The 19,656-nt window shown below is 40.2% G+C and overlaps 1 protein-coding gene across 2 annotated transcripts in view; it reads left to right on the forward strand.

Annotated features, from left to right (window-relative positions):
* Nucleotides 1-3,177: 3,177 nt before the first annotated feature.
* The window catches only part of sema3g (semaphorin 3G), a 62,007-nt gene continuing 45,528 nt past the window's right edge, over nucleotides 3,178-19,656 (forward strand). Inside the window, exon 1 of one of the 2 annotated variants that reach the window (XM_084916785.1) lies at nucleotides 3,178-3,653. In XM_084916785.1, coding sequence (XP_084772911.1) covers nucleotides 3,545-3,653 — 109 coding nt within the window. In that variant the 5' untranslated portion in view covers nucleotides 3,178-3,544. The remainder of the gene's footprint in view (nucleotides 3,654-19,656) is intronic. The other variant, XM_084916784.1, reaches the window with a different exon arrangement.

Below are 19,656 nucleotides of genomic sequence, written 5' to 3' on the forward strand. Positions count from 1 at the left end.
GTGCGAATGGTTGAATGTGGTGTACTGTACAGCACTTTAAGTGGCCGGTGCGACTGGAAAGGTCCAGTTTAAATGATATTTCATTTCAGTGTGTCATACTTTTTGACAGTGCTGTGTTCACTGTCCTTGGACTGCACAGTACCTCTGAGCTTCCCATTCTATACATTTGACATAGACTACAATTGACTGGTCATGGATATCAACACTCTCTCCCTCTGCCCCTGTCACTACTGATCACTGCTTTCTTAACATCTCCACTCACTGTGCCTTTCCTAAACCATATTGTTCATCACTCTGCCTCGATAAACGTGAGCTCCGTTCTTTGTATTTCTTTTTCACCACAAAAGATGAAACATTTACGAACCCTGTGGCATAAAAACAAAAACACCAGCTGTCTCTTTGCCTTGTGCCTCCAACTTCTCCCTCCACTCTCTCTGCCCAACCTCCCACATTGTGAATTCATGAACTTCTGCTCTGCCATTCCTAATCACCACTCAAGGAGCAGCAGTGTGATTTGTCAGTGCGACGCAATGTCAGGATGATAGTAAATAGTCTTGGGTTTCATCTGTACTGACAGCTCGAAGAGCATAATGTAGCCCCCTGGAGGATTTTGTGAGGTGCAAAGAAAGTCTTTCACTCATACAGTACGAATGGCGCACCTTTCAGAATGAATTATGTTGTTAAAGAGTTTTGGTGAGACTGAGAACCAAGGAGATCCATTGTGAGATTTTTGTAAAGAGAAAGCAACATGTTTGAAAACCACACCAGTGTCGTCTGTGATTGGTAATGACACTGAGGAATTCACGGGCAGCGTTAGAGAAAAGACAAGTAATGCAGAGCAAAGGAAACTGATTTAGTTTAATCATTTCAGCTCCTTGTAGTCCTCTCTGCCATTTCTGCTCTCAGGTCATTCCCACTCCTTCTGACAAAAACGGAGAATACTCATTCACCAGGATGGAAAGAGGGCTGCTGCTGCTGCTTTTACAAATTAATTAATTCAGCTCTTAAACACTCGCCCCGCTTGTGGCCTCTTGTGTTACTTTCCCACGTCTGTTTGTCCTTCTGAAAGAAACTACATTTGAGGACCTTTGTCCAATCACGAGCCCCCGAGGACTTTTGTTGAGCACTTCAACAAAACTGCCAGTCACAATGACTTCAATCACAATCGGTCACCAATTTGTAAAATCTGCTTGTAAATTTTAATTGTCCTTCTCTTTAGCAATTTTTTAAACCTAAGAAATGCATTCATGTAATCTTTGTCAGCTTGCTTTCATTGTCATGTGAATCGTTTGTCTGCACAGTTAGTTAGCAGTGTGTCGTTGTTACACCAAAAAATCTTCTCTGCATACAATTCAAGCAATCCTTTGTTTTAAGTTAGAATGAGTCAGTTAAGTTTACACTGTTATTGTTTTGACCGATGCATTTTATTAAAGAGTGCCTAAAAAAAGCAATATCTGCTCCAGTTAAAGATTAATGCATGAAAACATCATAAATGCAACAAACTTTTGAATTTCAAGGTTGAACTGATCATCTTTGGATTAATGTGAATAAACTTTATATGTTAGGATTTCTGAACCATGTTTTAAATGCAATCTCATTTCAGCCACCTTTTAATCATTAAAACAGAGAACACAGCCTCAAACTGACGTCATATTAATGGTGGCTGAAAGCAGAAAACAAACACAGCATCATCCTTGGCAGCTTCTACTGACTTACTTCAACATAGCTCATCATGTGCAAGTTGCATTTCTGCACGTATACCATTATACCTGATTTTTTTTCTCTTTGATTTAAATACATCTGTTATATTGTTTAAAGGTACAAACATGAGAACGCACAGATACTGTTGCAGCGTTTCTGGCAACAGAAAACCAAAGAATGTCAAATGGAAAAAATCCCTCCAAACATGTTTGTGTACTAAAAGATACCGAAAAGTGCCCAAAGAGAAGGAGAAGTAGAAACATCTTTTTTCCATCAGTGGACATCAGTATTTACTCGAAATATGACCTCAATTTCACGAAGCACGATACCGCTAGAATGAGATGGAGGCTACCCCTTATCAGCCTTATGGTCTCATTTATCTGCCGTCATTTTGCAAGTTATTTTGATAATTTGCCCAGTGATACACTAATATTTGTGTTACTTCATGAGAGACTTTTAAAGCAATGGTAATTACCATGCATGTTTCTGTTCTTTGCAGTCCAGACTGATTGAATAATAGTTCTGGACAGTGTGCAGTACACAGTTAGGTATCTCTCCAGTTCTTGAGAGATATTGCATTGTGGTTTTAAGTGCACTTTCAGCATATATTCAAAAATAAGACAGTATTGTTTGGAAAGTTTAAAAACCTCCCAAATACTAAAAAGTAACAAACAATTAATTTTAAAAACATATGAATATTTGTGGGCTCCACAGTGATGTTGACAAGAGCTAAGAGGTGGCTCAGTTTTATGAGCACACAGTGTGTGGGACTCTTTCCATGCTGCAAACAAGCATTTCCAAAAGACCCGGGGTTGCAGTAACACAGACACCTTGAATGGCTCTTTCTCACTCTGCCGTGACCTCTGTGTTCACTTGAAAGTTTGCTTGTGAATAGATGCACATAGGAGGAGGGGGTGTTTGAACTCCACAACTTAATTAAAATCATCACAATGGTGCTTAAGGGGTTAAAACAGAGAACTTGCTTAAAGGTGTTGTGGAGGAAAGAAATGTAGAAGGGGAGATCTTTTTGATTCATTCATAGTTCATAAATTTGTGGGTCTTTTGACATCTTCAGTCCCTTGAAAGAGGGACGTCTTCCTCCTTCTGTCCTGTGAAACCCACAGCTCACACAACATACACAAAAATAGCTTTTGCTACTTTTAGAAATTGGGAGCTTTTTATTTTTGTGAAAGGAATGTTCTGCAGTTTATCAGGAGTTTGCCTTGAGCACATCAGCATACAGTCCAGCTTGTGAGTCCTCAGTTTTTGCTACACGCTGCAGTAACCTTTCTGTGTTTGTTATGTGCTGCAATTGAGAAATATTTACAGAATGTGGGTGGAATTAAAGTGGGGGTTAAGATTTTATTGTTGTCTCCAGAAGTTTTACTCAGCTGTGTGTTCAAGCTGTTAGAGTGCCTTCACTAGCAGATGATGATAAATTTGTACTATAAGTCATCTTCCAGGTGCGTCTGTTTGGAGAGTGCTCTGTTATGCGTAAAGAAGGGGCAGGTCACTTCTCGCTACTACAGCTCTCCCTCTCTCCCTTCTGTTGAGGCGTGGTATTTCTCTCTCCGTGGCTGTAACAGACTTCTGCGGGGCAGCTGTTGGAAGTGAACTGCTGAAGCTGAGTCAGTAAATCTTCTCACCAGCCCAGGCTCAGTCACTAAGCTGGTGGGTCAGAGAGCCATTTACGTGCTGGGGGGGAATTACACTTCCAAGTCAAATGCTGGCATCGTGAGAAGAAGGATCCGTCGGATTTTCCCCTTTTAAATTCTGTGGGAATATTGTGTTTGACAGCTCCTGTGTACAGCTTCAGCTTAAGGCTGGAGGACATCTCCTCGGGATGATGAAGATATTTTCACCTTGCTCTATCATGACTATTGTTGCGCTACTTGTCGCCACCGTCTCTGCCACCAAATTAAACGTGCCACGGCTGAGACTGTCCCACAAAGGTAATCTATCTATCTATCTATGGGCAAAAACTCTCCATCACTATTTTATGCGCTTGGTTTTTTCCTGCTGTTTGTTTTTTTCGGGAGAAAAGTCTTGGTTGTGAAGTATTTATCTGATACTTGGAGAGGCTCCAATAACTGCTTCTTGTATTTTGCGCATTTTCTCCTCAAACCACTTATTGTCTCCGTGGTGGTCTGAGCTGGAAGAGCTAAATTGCTTTTTTTTTTTTTTGGCTACTGTTTCAGGGAGTTAATGCGCTTTAGGAGACGCACATGTATGCATTTGCTGGTTCGCAGGTTGAAACAGCTCGCAGTACAAGCCGGGTGCGCAGCAAGAGGAGAGAATTTGGCTGAGGCTCGTCTTTCTGCGGTCAGACACACCGCGGCGATCGTCTCACTGTAAAAGTTTATTAGGGAGGGCAACTGCGACGGAATAGGTACCTAAAACGAGGATGTTTGATAATTAGCATTTTTGCTGCTAAATTGTTATAAGCACTGGAGAATTTAGCTAGACTTGGTCCTTTTTTGTTGTTTGTTTCGTTTTTACTGCAGTCGTCCTCACAGGTGGATTTTGTGCGTCATTGTGTCCAAGCTGTTTCGCTGCCGTAATCACAATTCTCCAACATATGACTGTACTAATTGCTTGCTTGATGATAGATTTTTTCTTGTTTACCAAATATTTTTCCTTAGCATTGCCATATCTTTTGGCTTGTTCCCACACATGATCTCTTCCTTTCCTGGCTCTAATCTAAGCCCGGTTGTTGTCTATGACTCACCCAAGTTTAATGATAATGAGGAAGTAAAGTGTATGAGTGGTTAGGTGATGCTTGACTGGGTTTTTGCCAAACTATTGTCATTGTTTCGTTTCACTCAGGCTTGAATGATTCTGTAATCATCATCAGCGATAGATATCACACAGGATTTCCTTCTGTTCATTTTTTCAGGGGAAAAGTCACCAACTGAGCTTGCTTGTCTTCCTGCTGCCTGGACTGAAAATAAATACAAGGGGAAGAAAGAGAGCGAGAGAGGCTCATAGAAAATAGGGAGAGAAAATGGAAGTGGTTTTTAATATTGAGGTTAAAGGGCAACAAGAGGAGCAGAAGTTAATAAATGGCATGAAAATCTGAATTTGTTTAGCATTTTAGGAGAAGAGGCAGGGAGGAGATACTTCTGTTACGGTGCAAATAAAGTCAGGCCCCAGGCAAACACTAGAAATGGAAAAAGCTCAGGATTGTGACTCACTGTATTTGCTCATGCAAAGCCTAGTTTGCAAATCCCATATTTTCACTTGGGTGGTGCAATAAGCAGATCCATATTGAGCCATTTTTCTTCATAGCTTGCCATCGAAAGACACTCACTTCTCATTTTATGAGCATCACATGGAGTGTGGAGAGGTCTCTGCTTATGAGATTAACATTATGGAGCTTCTTGCTTCCTTTCATCATGACCTCAGATTTGACCCATCACTTTACCCTATTTTACATAATTTCCCCATTGATTCAAGTCTCTCCCCTCCTCATCTGTTTTTTACAAGCAAATCTCTCATAACCTCTACATGTGTCTCATCATTTCACTCTTTAGTCTAATCTCTCCCCTGCCTCACATCTATCCTTCCCCTCTATATTGCTCTCTTGTGCTCTATCAGCTGCATATGCCATTGCAACCCCCAAAAGCCCAGAGGGTGTTTGTATTCCCAGGAGGATGTAGAGGTAATTTAGCAACAGGAAAAGCTGTCATTATCTCATTTCAATCACTTAGTTGGTAGAAGTTCAAGCAGGAAGAAGGCCATTTTTACCTCATAGGAACCATTACAGTACTTGGATCCCTCTTGTCTTTTTAGTTTTTTTCCAAACACCATAGTTTGAAAAATGTATTCAAAGGTTTGTTGAATTCAACAATTCAGTTAAATTAATGATAAAACATCTTTTCTACATAACACATGGCTATAGCGTCAATAGCATTTTAACGACTGTTGCAAAGTGCGCCCAGTTTCAAATGTTTTCATTTGCACATGCAAATCTTTCATTAATTTTCCTTTTTCATTTGAATGGTCTTGTGACTTGTTTCATTAGAAAAACTATATTGTAAGAATTTATTGTAGTTTATATTTTCTGAAAACGTGATTGTGCAAAAGTAAAAATGTGTGTGTTCATGTGTCTGTGAGCTGACGCTGCAGCGTTGAGGTCTATAATGTGTGATATGTTGTTTGGGCTCCCTGCCCTCCCAGCAAAGCATCTATACAAATCTCCCATCAAGCTTCTTTCTCTTTCTGTCTGTGTATGTCTTTCATTTGTTCTCTTCTCCCTTCAGCTGGCCCGATTCTTTTATTCGTTCGAATTCTCTGGGTCTTGTGTGCTCACACACTATCCCACACTGACTTTAGACACACACACACACACACCGTGTCTAACACAATATTCACTTTGTCTGGCGTAAGGCAGGGGGTGCACTTGAAAACACAAACGTTCACATCAGCGTCCCATTCTGATCAGATTGCATTAGCTCTCCGTGTGAAGGGTCCTGTTTGTTTTTGCTTACAGCCTGTGAATTAATGAGTTTGTTTTCCTAGTTGGCTTTGCCTGGATGCTTACATGCAGACTGGTGTTAGTTGTTCTTAGGTGGAGGAGTGTAATCTGTCATCAAGTCAGATGGAGATGGTCCGGACAGATGGAATGTAAATCGTCTCCCATCCTTTCATCTTTTGGGTCTTTTCCCTCTGGTCTGCATCAGTTTCTCCCACCCTCCTCATTTATTGTAGTCTTCCCTAATGCCTTTGTCACATTCAGCTGAAGTGCTCCCAGTCCTCTGACCTGATTGAAAGTCCAGCAAAGAAAAAAAACTAAACAAAGGAATGAGACTGGAGGGTTTAGTACCCAAGCCAATGAGCTTTTTTACCGTTTTTTCTTTCTTTTTTTTAACTACAATGTATATATGTTTGCACTAGGCAGTCAAGAATATTTTAGAGGGGTTTTTTTGTGCTTTAGTAATAGCTGACATGTGTTTAAATCTAAAATGCCTGTGTAAAATGCTAACGTACAGTCAAGAGAGCCTTTAGCCTGCAGGCTCAATAGCAAATATTTAAAGTTTACCGTACATGAACAATAGTCCAGATAGCTTAATAAAACTGGAAAAAATGCAGGAATGGCAAGAAACAGACTTTAAATAAGGTTCTGATCCAAGTGAAAGTAGTGATCCTTTATTGATTTCAGCTGTACACTACACCTTAGTTAGAAAAAGATGCATCTAAAGAAGCATTTCAAAAGCTCTCTAAGCTTTTGGGTCAAAATCAAAGTGCTGCGTTGTTTTTTTTAAGCCTTGTATGTGAGTTTTTGTCCAAGAATGATCCACTGGATCTTATTATGCATGTGTTTATGTGTTGCAATTACTTTTTTATAGTGGCAGTATTATACCAGTGATATTTAAATGGATCATATGAGGGCGAACAACTTCTACTTTCCATTCCAATCATGGAACATTTAAGTATGGAGGGTATGATTATTGTTCTTGTGTTAACAAAATGCTAAGAAACATCTAAGTGAGTATCAGGTATTTTAAACATGCATAGACGAGGTCATTTAGAGGTTTAAATTTAAAGATGAACTTTGAACTGCTGCTGTTTCACAGTTCACAGCTTTCCTGCGGTGCACCAAGTTGAGCGCATCACCCCTTGTTTACCCACATCTGCAAACCTTTGAACACAGAAGGAGGCAAATCCTACATTTACTGAGATCAGCTGCTGCATATGGGATGATGTTCATGCAAAGTTTTATTTGGATTGGCACACAGATTAATGAGGAGATAGGGTACAAACAGACACATAAATACGCTACCGTACAGTCATTATAGTAAGGAAAGAAGAAGAACATGTGAAAATGACTCAGTTCTGTTGAATGTATTACAGCCTCATAGATTGCAGTCTCTAACTTGTGAATGATGCAGTGCAGGACTGTTCTTTTCACTCAGATGTGCGTCTGCTTCTCTCTATCAGCCCATCAAAGCAGCTGCACCATCGCTTGCTAGGCCAACAAACCATGTGCATAATTTCCTCAGACACACAGCCTTCATAACTGCAGGATGTGGCAGACAGCAGAGTTTTAATTTAACAACTTGATAGAAGAAGCTGTAAAAGTCACCTATGTATAGAATTCTGAAACCAGGATTCAGGCAAGATTTCAAGGACTTTTCTTTGAGTTTCTCTTTTTACCTTATTACTTTGAAACAGTGGTGTTTAGTGTCTTAATGAAAAGTTGAAATGGAAAAGCTCATGTGTTACTGATTACGAGCGCTGAAAGTCAAAGTCAGCCTCTGTTTCTGTTGTTGCTTAGATAAATTCAACCTGGTTTCTTCAACATTGAGTGAGTTCACTGTACTCAATTGACTTCCAAAGTAACCAGAGCTCAATCCAGCTACATCTTTGGGATGTAGTGGCCAGTAAATCTGAAGCAACTGTGTGACACTATCCTATAATTAAAATCTCTCTAGTAAAATCTCTCAGACATGTTTCCAGCATTTTGTTAAATCTGTGCGAATGAAGAATTAACGCAGTTCTGAAGTCAACAGCAGGTACAACTGGGTATTGGCAAGGTGTACCTAATGAACTGCCCAGTTACTATAAGCAGTAAACTGTTCCTAACCCTGCAATTACCAAAAAAAGCACACAGCACATTAAACATCCTATCAAAACAGCATGTAGCTGTTGTCCATGTTTGTTCAAATGGGTCAGAGTGGGCTGTTCATGTTATCCCACAGACAGCCTCCAGCAATCAAAAAGCAAATATTGTTTTAAAACATTGTTTTGGTATATGTAACCGAAAGCTAAGCTTTCACATTTGTTAGTCGTGATATAAGCTTATCAACTAAAACAAGGTACTTACAGCTTAAATCATAAGAATGATGTAGAAGTTGCCTCAAAGATTTACACTTCTGACACTGTGAAATTATTTGCAAATGTGATTGGTTGAAGGGTGTGGATTAACATTTAAGCACAAATGCATGTATGCAAAGCTGAGCTTTCAGAACATAGTGAACACATTGCCTGCACATGTCACTGTAGTTCAAAACTGTATGCATGTTTTGACAATATATAATTACTGTAAATCTAGTCATGGTGGAAATGTGTGTTTGTGTTTTAAACTCACAGGTGCTTTATATAAAATATAAAAGAGGCACAATAGTACTTTGTCCCATTCGGGAATATCAGCCATAATTGTTTTTGAGGCTACAGAGACATAATGAGACCTTTCCTGTCTGGTATGTAGACCTGCTGACAGAAGAAACACATTGCATGTTTCTAACACCACAGGCATGATATGAGGGGTGAAGAGTGTCTGAGAGATAAATACAAAGCACTAATGTGTGAGTGTGCGTGTTTTATGTGTGTATGAAGTGTGTAATGTGCACGCGTGCGTAGCCTTGTCCTTGCTAAATACATAGACGTACTGCTTTTAAAAGTAAACATCTGCATGTACTGAACTACTAGACTATGTGTGCGTGTGCAGAGTTAACTGTATGAGAGTGTCTCAATCAGAGAGCTAATGCATCTGATGTCCACATTTGTGTCTCTCAAAGTGTCACTTGTGTGGCCTCGTGTGACAAGCCTCAGACGGTGACCAGCCAAAATCACTGACAAGACACAGATGGAGAAATTAGTGACGAGGGAAATAAGAATTGACAGTAAATGTGTGAGACATGTGTTGATATCAACGCAGAGCCAGGTTTGAGAGTGCAGATGCGAGGATGGAAAAATTGTGTATGCATGAGAGAAATAGAAAGGATCAAGGAAAAAATGGCACAGTATAAGACAAGAAAGATAAAGACACCAGGAGGAGGAGGCTATGTCTATGATGTGCATCTGTGTTGGTCCAACACATTCCTGACACTTAGTCAGAAACCCCTCCTCATCACATTTCCAATGAACTTAGAACCTTATAAATGCATCATCATTTCAGAAGTCCACCACAATTTTGCTGACAAAGAAGAATAAACAACCAACAAACATCCACATTAACAGATATACAGAGTGACGAGTGACATAATCACGCAATTAAGCAATTTTGTTGCGGACTGATATGTTGGCAGGTTTACTGTAGGCACCAAAACGTCTTGGTAGTCTTTAGGGGAACGTCTTTAGGGGAAAAATGCTTTGGGTGAAAATATATCCCTTTATATCACTGACCAGACTTTAGTAGCACGTTTCTCCTATTTGCAATACGTGCGATACCTTTATCAACATAAGGGAGCATTTTTATTTCAGTGATTTCGTGCCAGACATTGTAAGTGTTAATTTTGTCAATTTGTCATTTCACTGAATTTGCTTACAATTAGGAAAATATGAAGAATAGCTGATATGAAATAAGACATCCTTATTCTGTCAAATGTTCAACCATCACTTTCCGGGAGTCTCTGAAAGATGACAGCAATAATAAAGTTATTTTAGGTTTACATAGCTGTAGCATATTTTAAGGTATACTTGTGGCGGTTCTGTGGATAAGCACCTACTCATTATCCTTAGGAGATAAATATAACACCCCAGCATAGCCTTTAAAGTTCAAGGCTATACTGATAAACCAGTGTTGGATTTAAATGGCTTAATGCTGGTGCAAAACATGTTCAGATAAACACTGCATTGATGCCCTAAAAGGTCAGTGCGCTCAGGCCTTACAAGGCTCGACTGTCTAAAGCTGAACTCTGAATTAACACATGCGCCCCCAGTAATCAGTGAGGTGAATGATGAACTGAAGAGGGGGAATGCTCATGAAAGCAAAGAAACATCAATGAAATTTTAAGATCAGAGACGGAAAAGGAGAGAGGTAATGAATGAAAGATTTGTGAATGTTGAGAGAAAACCAATGAGGGATTTTTGATAGAGAGACTGTAAAAGAAAGTGAAAAAAGGAAGGTGAATTGGGGTGGGTTGGGGGGCATTTTACAAGATGGAAATGCCAGAGGAGGGCAGATAAAAAGAGGTCATGGTAGTAGAGAGAGATAAATGGATGATAAAAAACGGAGAGGGGCTAGGAGAATGAAACGGAAAGGAAACGACAGGAGGTTGAAAGGGTTGAGAGAGAAAAATGAGAGCGGTGTAAGCATGACAGATAGAAGGATAAAGAGAAGACAGGAGCTAACCTGACGACTGAAAGACACTGGTCCCTTTGAGAAGCAAAGGTTGAGGGTTCAAGTCCCAACAATGTGGCTTTGACTATCTGTCATGTAGATTACTAAGTATGCCACTTACACAGAGGAGTTACAGGGTGTGTGTGTGTGCGCTAGTGAGTCTTGTGCATATAGTGGGAGTATCCTGTATCCCTGTCTTTTGTGAAACCTTTCTGGCTGCCCACAATTGTTTGACTAACATGTTAAGAAGAGTTGTGTGTGTGTAAATGTCTGTATGTGTGAGTGTGCATGTGTGCTAAGAGGCTAGCCAAAATCAATCTCAGCAGTGTCCTCAGTGCCGGGTTTATGTTGTCTTGAGCGAGGGGGGGGCTCAAGTCCTGACAAACTATTTATCTAGTCTTTCCACACTCTGCCACACCCAAAAGACACACAGCCGCCCCCCTCCATGGTTTTCACAATAGGTCTTCTCTACTCTGAATCTAGTTTGGGTCTTGTTTCCTGATAACAATCAGACTTAGAAGTAAGGAGGAAGTTTTCTGAAAGCTTTTTAGGAAGTCTCTTACATTTTCACGCTTGTTTTCCAAATTAGCACTTAGCATCATTGACAGCTTCTTGAAGACAGCATCAGTGGAGCTGCAGATCATGTTAACTACACTAAAGTGAAAAGAAAAATGGTGAAATTATGGCCAAAAAAGTGTCATAAAACATCCAAGTCCAGGCTCTCAAGGTAGGCTTGGAAAAGTAGTCAAAGGAAAATTCGAAGACATTGAAAATACACTACACCCTTCTTGGTAAATGGCCTGTATTTGTATAGCGCTTTTCTAGTCCCTAAGGACCCCAAAGCGCTTTACACATCCAGTCATCCACCCATTCACACACACATTCACACGCTGGTGATGGCAAGCTACATTGTAGCCACAGCCACCCTGGGGCGCACTGACAGAGGCGAGGCTGCCGGACACTGGCCCTCTGACCACCACCAGTAGGGGGTGAAGTGTCTTGCCCAAGGACACAACGACCGAGACTGTCCGAGCCGGGGCTCGAACCGGCAACCTTCCGATTACAAGGTGAACTCCCAACTCTTGAGCCACGGTCGCTTCAGTGTGATGAGACTCTTAAACCTGAAAAAATGCTAAAAATGATGCTTTCTGGCAATAAATCTAATGCGGTTGGAAAGCCTGTTTATTTTTTCCCTTAAAAGGGATATTCAACTTGTGTTTCTAGCAGCAGAGTTGTATATGTGGGTTGCACCCATTATAAATTTGCCAAATTCTCATCTCCATTGCCAAAGTGGTGGACTGACTATAGGCCACAGACAGGCACACCCTTAACTCTACAACCTTTGTAATGACCACCAGGGGGCAGCACGTCTGGTTGCAAGAAATAGACTGTGTAGAAACCTATGAGAAAATGACCCTACATCTTACGTGATTTATGACCTCGTTAAACATTTTCTTAACTAGTTTATCATCAAAGGTGTTCGTTTTTTGTCTTTTTTAAGGCAACATGATGAAATTATGATGCCATTTAGGACCTTGTGATTGTCAAGTTGCTATTATATGAGGATGAGATTGATGTGGAGACTGATATTGGCACACACAGAGATGTGATGTGATTTGAACATAAAACTATGCGGGTAAAAGTCATTCCAGTTGGTTTGTTACCGTCACTTTAATAAAATGGTGATTTCACCAAGCTGCATGCATGAGCAAGCGAGAGTCTTTTGGAACCTGGAACCTGACCTGAAATCAGTGAACAACATGCTGTAATCACAAGAAGTCCATGGTCAGACTAGGTAAAAAAAAATTCTTTGTTGTTATGGCCAACAAAGAAATATAGGTTTAAAATGAAAGTCCACATATTTTACACGATCATCTGTACTGTTAGTCCACCCAAAGTTTTTAAAAGCTTTACACAAATCACACTGAAAACTTTGTACTCACTTGGACTAATGTTGAACTTGGCCTCCTCCAGCATGTCATCATCTGCCAAGAGCATGCAGGGCTGTGGTGCTGAAATGACAGATGCCTTGCCAGTGTTTTTCATACAAAGTCCTGCTGTTCTAGCTTGAGGAACAAACATCATTCAGCCACTCATTTTCTTGATCTGAGACAGATAAATGAATTTATCATTGCTTATGTATTCTTTCTCTGGAGACATAAAGGGAGTAGTAAGCATTTAAGATAGAAATGTGGTACAGCTGAGTCTTCCAACAGAAATGAAGCAAACAAAAAAGGACACAAAAACCCTTTAAGAGACAAAGAGGGTTCCTCTTGCCCACTCACGTCATTGTAGTGTGCTACCATTTAGTGTTTTGGCTCCAAGCCAAAGTGAAATGGCAGATAAGCAGGTCAGAGCCCTCTCTAATGCTGGACGAGGGGCATTACAAGCCACACGTAGGGAGATGCTTCACCCCTGCCACCGAAACAAACAAACTCAAGCTTGTAGCAGTCAATTAGTTCCACAAGAGCTGCTGACAAGAAGAACACAGCACAAAGGACTCCACTGTGGACTGATGGATCTATTAAACAGCGACTGCAAACATACAAACATGGCCGTTAACTTATACCAGAGGAAGGCTCAATGCGTGAATGCATCTTTGTGTTTGCTACTGTGACAGCCAAACGTGTATTGCAACCAGCTGTCCGATTTTAAGCGTTCTGTCTTTAATTGAATCCTGATTCGTTTTGCTACAACAGAACAAATCAATCAGTTTGTTGTTTTTGTTTTTTTATTACATTTCAAAACTGAATTTGAAATATTTTGTATGTTTTAGAAATGATCTGCAGCGCAGCGACATCGTTCATCTTCATTAGCGCAGCAGCAGATTACAGCAGAGCTACTTCAGTAGTCCTAAAATCATTTAATCAGTGGATTTGATTTAGGAATGAGGAATTAAATGCATATTTGTCTTCATTTTGTTGCATTTAGATAAAGCGTGGGTGAGGCCAGCTGTAATCTGGTTGAATTGTTTTTGCAAAAACAAGTGACATCACAGAATTTCATACAGATTTGGAGGCATCGAGGGAGCAATGGCTGGGAGCAAAACTGTAAATTAAAAAGCTGAATCTGAGGAGAAAATCTAGAAAGATGCAGCATTGTTTTTTTTCTCTCTCACACAGTTAAGTGTGATGTAGGACTGATGAAGTGATATTAAATAAGAGCCTGACAGGAAAAGACAGAAAGATTTCTGAAACAATGGGAGAAAGAGCGAGATTAAGAGAGGTTAGAAGCAAGGATGATGAAAAGAATGGAGGAAAGCTGAGGCCAGGAGATATGGAGTTTATGAGGGATCAGTTTGGATGAAAGACATAAAGAGTAAAGTGTGTGGTAAAATTGATTAATGGAGTTAGAGTGGATTAAAAACGGGAGTAGGAAGAAAAGATGAAAGAGGACAAAATAGAAAGCTGGATAAAAAGAAAGCATCTGGCTGTCAGAGAGGATGAAAGATAAGGAGAGAAAGAGAGGAGGTAGAGATGATGAAATAAGGGAAGAGGGGGGTGACCTGATGGGGATTGAGGGTGATGAGGTAACACCCTACGCTGTGTTTTGATTGGCCCAAGAGGGAAGATCGAATAACAGGAATACTGACAAGCATCCTGAGACGTCTTAGGGAGAAGATGCTTTGACTACTTCTGTGTGTGTAAATGTGTGCGTGCGTGCCTGCGTGCATGTGTGTGTGCGTACGTGTGTGCGTGCGTGCTTGCATGTGTGTGTGCGTACGTGTGTGTGCACGTGTGTGCTTGCGTGTGTGTGTGTGTGTGCACGCGTGTGTCAGAATTTTGTGATAGAAGGAAGGTTCAGGAAGTAAGAAAATAAAGAAACTGAAAATCCCACGTAAGATTGTGCTCCCTTTCTGAAATTCATCTCAGTTTTTATCACATGTCATAAAGGACCGGCTGCATTAAAATGTGAGCTGTGAGGGTAGAATGACATCTGCAGTGAGGAGCAGTAACAGGTTGGCAGGAAATCCCAGGATTTATTCTGTCATGAGTTATCTGCAGGATAAATCCTGGGGATATGTAATGTGGGAATTAATAGCTGCAAATTAATACTTTCAAAATAATTGCGCAACAAAATTGATAGATAGCACATGGGTGATATGTGCAAGCTGCATGAAAAAATTACATATTTTGTCAGACTTCTTCTCCAGTTTCAGCAAAATGAGTAGAAACCCCCCCCCCCCAAATAATTATCTTACAGGACACAATTAACATGCATGAGTATAGAAAAGTGTTTTTTGTGTGAGTATGTGACAGAGGCTACAATCACACCTGTTATTAAAAAAAATCAATATGAGATTGCCGTATTTGTGAACTGAACCGTCCTAATTCAGTGCTATGCTCAGTTTTGTTCTTGAGGATACATTTTTTTTTTAATAAATCATTTATAGAAACAGATAATCTGTAGAATGGATTGTAAAAGAGGTTGATTACCTCACTAAAAAAAGAATAACTTTCAGCAAAGGTAGTAGGTCTGTGAACTGAGTAAAAATGGTAAATGGTAAATGGCCTGTATTTGTAAAGCGCTTTACTTGGTCCAAAGCGCTTTACACTATACACAATCATCCACCCATTCACACACACATTCACACACTGGTGATGGCAGCTACATTATAGCCACAGCCACCCTGGGGCGCACTGACAGAGGCGAGGCTGCCGGACACTGGCGCCACCGGGCCCTCTGACCACCACCAGTAGGCAACGGGTGAAGTGTCTTGCCCAAGGACACAACGACCGAGACTGTCCAAGCCGGGGCTCAAACCGGCAACCTTCCGATTACAAGACAAATGCCCAAGTCTTGAGCCACGATCGCCACAATCGCCGAGTAAAACTCACATTTAGTTTGGTTGTTAGCACAAACAGACTAACATGCATCCTTTCAAGCAATGTGAAGATGGAGATTTGAAGCTTGTGTTTACCATTTTAATCTGTTTATTGTGTCAGTTTGCTAATAAGCCTTAGACAAATGGGTTATATTTTAGGAAGTGTTATAGACTGTATATAAAAGATGGACATCACTGACCTACAAAAAGTGCGGCAAACGAAGAGATATATTCCTTCTAATGACCAGCAGAGGGTGACTTTTGGTTTTAGTCTTCTTTTTTCTGAATGCTTTGAGTAATTTTGCAGTTTAACTCGGTTCAGTTTTATTAATATTGTACCGAATCACAACAAAAGTTGCCTTAAGTTGCTTCATAAGTTTTTTCAGACAAATTTTTGAAAGAAATATTCAGATTATCAATAAATGCGAGGCAATCTGAGCTGAAAGTGATAGAAAAGTGAAAGAAAAAGTGAGAGAAAAAGGAAAGGTGAAACTCTGTGGAACAGTATACCTAATTCAAGCATGCCATAATGTAAACAAATCAACCCAGAGAAAAGTAAAGTCTGTGATGAAGTGTCAAATGCAATACATAAGTAGTTAACAGTAAATGTAGCAGAATTACATTGTGCATTTTTTTTCTTTGCATATGCTGTCAAGAAGGAAATAAAAAAAGCGAAGACATAGGTCAGGAAGAGGTCCATAATTCTGAGGAATTTTCCAGCTCTCATAAAAATGAGGAGGAAAAATGTAAAGGATGAGAGGGAATCTGATATCCTTGAGACGAGGATGAAGCCCAGGAGGAGTGGGTGAGGTGAGAGGAGGAGAAGCATGGTGAGATGACTTTTTGTGCACGCAGCGGATTCCAGAGATATTTGGCACTCTGCAATAATATACAGCCAAGATCTAATGATACCCTGGGAAGTCTGTCAGCAGTGTAATGAGTCTAATACGTCTCTGTTTGTGGATGTGGGTGTGTGCATTTTTGGTATCAGAGCTCGTGAAAATAAAACATCAAAGAGCAATATTTAGAGAAAGCGTCTGACAGTAAGTTTTGTCATCTCAGATGTGCACAGATGTGGTTTGAACAAGGATAGTTTGACCTTATTGGTTCATTATGGCATGCATGTGTGCCTTACTAGCACGTATTTTGTAGCTCAGGGGATCTAATAGGCATCAGATGTGTTCTTTTCTCCTGCTGAGCCAACAATAACACTGATACTATCAGACATGTATGCATGTGCTTATATATATATATATATATATATATATATATGTGCATATCTATGTGTGTTCAGTATACAGTAACACAACTTGTACCTATACATTGCTTGTGCCCAATTTGTATATTAGAGAAGCTTTTCTTCACTTTGTTATTTAACCCACTTTTTCTTTTGTTTCTGATAGTCCATTAATAAAATTCTCAGTTCAAACCAGCTTCTTACATTTATTCTTCATCACTAAATGGAGCGATGAAAATGACAGCAGCAGACTGGCGGACAGTGCAGACAGAAGTGTGTGTTGCTGGCAATAAAACACTGACTCTTAGGTTTACCATTGAGATTTTGTGTTAATAATCCCTCCTAAATATTGCGACGTTGCATAGACACTCTTTAAATATGGTGTGTGATAATAAGTTGTACAGGTACTCATTGAAAAAAGGCATATTTGCTGCACATGAAAGCTTCTTTTCATTGTTATTCACTTGTTTGGCAATATTTTAAAATTTCCAGCAAACTTTGTGGCACCAGACATCAGTGACCCACACAGCAACATACAGTGCTGCACAGAAGTCTCAAGACACTGCTCAAGATCACAGCTCACTCATTTTCAGTCTCATCATTAACTTGCCTATTTTCGGAGAAACATTTTTGGTTTGTAAAGCCACTTAGCACTTACTTTTGAATCATTAAAGCATACAACCCATGGGATGTACCCTCCGTGTTGTGCGTTGTGTCTGCACATAAGAGACAAGTTAGCAAAGAACAAATTTTAAATTGTATCTTTAGACCCTTTGCTTTTACTAGCCTGCCACATCACTATCACAAATTCTGTTCCCTTTTCATCATTAAAATTGATGAAACATGACAAAGATAACAGAGTTGGACAGGCGTAAAACAGTATTTTTGCACCAACAAGCTGATTCCCAAAGATTTCATGGCTCTTTTGGCATATCTCAGTGTGGTTTCCTTAAACAAAGGGGACAAAAGAAGAAGTTCCAGACCTAAAAGTTCAAATATAGCAGAAGAGCAGTATGTGAAAGTGACATCTCAAGACTTTTGCACAATACTGCATGTACTCCTAATCCAAAATTACTGAATTTTAGTGTCTTTTTTTAACCTTAAAAGAAAAATTGCTTAATAGTGTGTCATTAATCTCCCCAACTTTTTTAACGTCTTGGTTTCATTCATTTCATTTGATTGTCCAGGTCCAGTTACTTTTTGTGTTTCAGCCTTTCAACCTCAGTCTGACCGCAAAATCCGACCACTGCTCTGAGGGAGTCTGCAAGTTGGCAGCATTATTAGTGGTCTAGTCATAGTCCATCCATCCATTCTCCAGCATGTATTGGACATGAAGTAGGATCCAATGTGGACACACAACTTTCACTTCTACATGTAATTTAGAGCCCCCAGATAGCCAAACGTGCATGCCTTTGGACATCAGAGAGACACCCACGCAGGTAATGCAAACTCCACACGGAGAGGCCATACTGCTTAACATGATGGAAAAAACAGTTGCAGATAATTTTTCTCAGCAGAACATGTGATACCTCCTAGTTAAGAACCAAATTAAAATCTATTCAAACAGTGGTGGTGCCGTCAATTTTACCTCACTTCTCCTCCTTTTCATGCTCTTTCCATCGCTGCACAGGCTCCCGGATCAAAGAATAGTATGCAAAACAGGAGCAGTGAATGAGATTGCAAAGTCCACACGTCTGACATGTAGATTTGACAAACACCAGGGCATGCCTTAGACCGATTGTGCAGAAGAGTGAAATGTAAACAAATCAATAATAAATTATTGCAAACACATCTTTGCAGCGGGTGAGACTGCGTGAGGGTTGACACAGTGAAACCAGATGCTCATTCGTGTGTCGCTTTGCTTTGGCACATCTGCTGTTTGTCAGTGCAGCACTGGCTGACTGCTTTTAGGGAAATAATGCACATTGAAGACAGATGTTTCACTATGGATGCTGTCATGAATTTGTGGATGTATATATAGACTGCGCAAAAAGATGGATAAAAAGAAGAGAGACAAGGAATAAAGATCAAGTAGCAAAAGTGACAGGAAGACAGAAAGAAACAAGAGATGAAACTTAAGACTCTATTATTCAAAAATGACTTCAAGTAAGGACGTTAAAGATGGATAGACAGAAGAGACTGAGTGTGGTGGAGACGCAGAAGAGGTGAGGTGAAGCTGGATAGAGAGCAGGGAAGAGAGAGGGGGAGAGGTTGGTGAGAGGTGAGACACTGGCGTGATTTCCACACTGAGGTGATGAGCTGCTAGAGTGATAACAAGCTACAGATGGAAGCTGTCAGCTCACCTTTCCTCTCTGTTTGGGTGTGCTTGCTGGTGTCTCTGTGTATGTGCTCTGGTATTTATGTCGCTGCATTTTTGCTTTCGTTTGAGGAAGATTTGTGTATACAATTGAGTAATTTATGAGAAACAACGGGAGGGAGAAAGGCTTTCAGTCTGAGTGGGTTTGTGTGCATGTAGGTGGAAACAGAATGAATCCGATTGTGCTGTGGAAAACAAATGGCTCAGAACTGCACGCACTTCATATTGAGAAAGAAGAAAAAATAAGAGTTTGGAGTTAATGACGCTAAACATGTCGGACTTTTGAGACAACACAAGACTGACAAATGCTATTCTCTGTCTATAAGAGACATTAATGTTGTCAGCAGACAGGCTATAAATTAATTCTGCCCCTGATTAGAAAATACACAATTTTATAACATAAAGCCTTACATAAATTCTTTAATTATAAAGTTCAGTTCAAGTGCAGCAGCTACGTGGCTCTGGGGTTATGCTTGTTAAGAAGCCTAACAGCATCATCTCTGAGTTGAAGC

The sequence above is a fragment of the Perissodus microlepis genome, chromosome 20 (genome assembly GCF_051167445.1).
Source record: "Perissodus microlepis isolate ML-2025 ecotype Zambia chromosome 20, ASM5116744v1, whole genome shotgun sequence".
In the NCBI taxonomy this organism is placed as follows: domain Eukaryota; kingdom Metazoa; phylum Chordata; class Actinopteri; order Cichliformes; family Cichlidae; genus Perissodus; species Perissodus microlepis.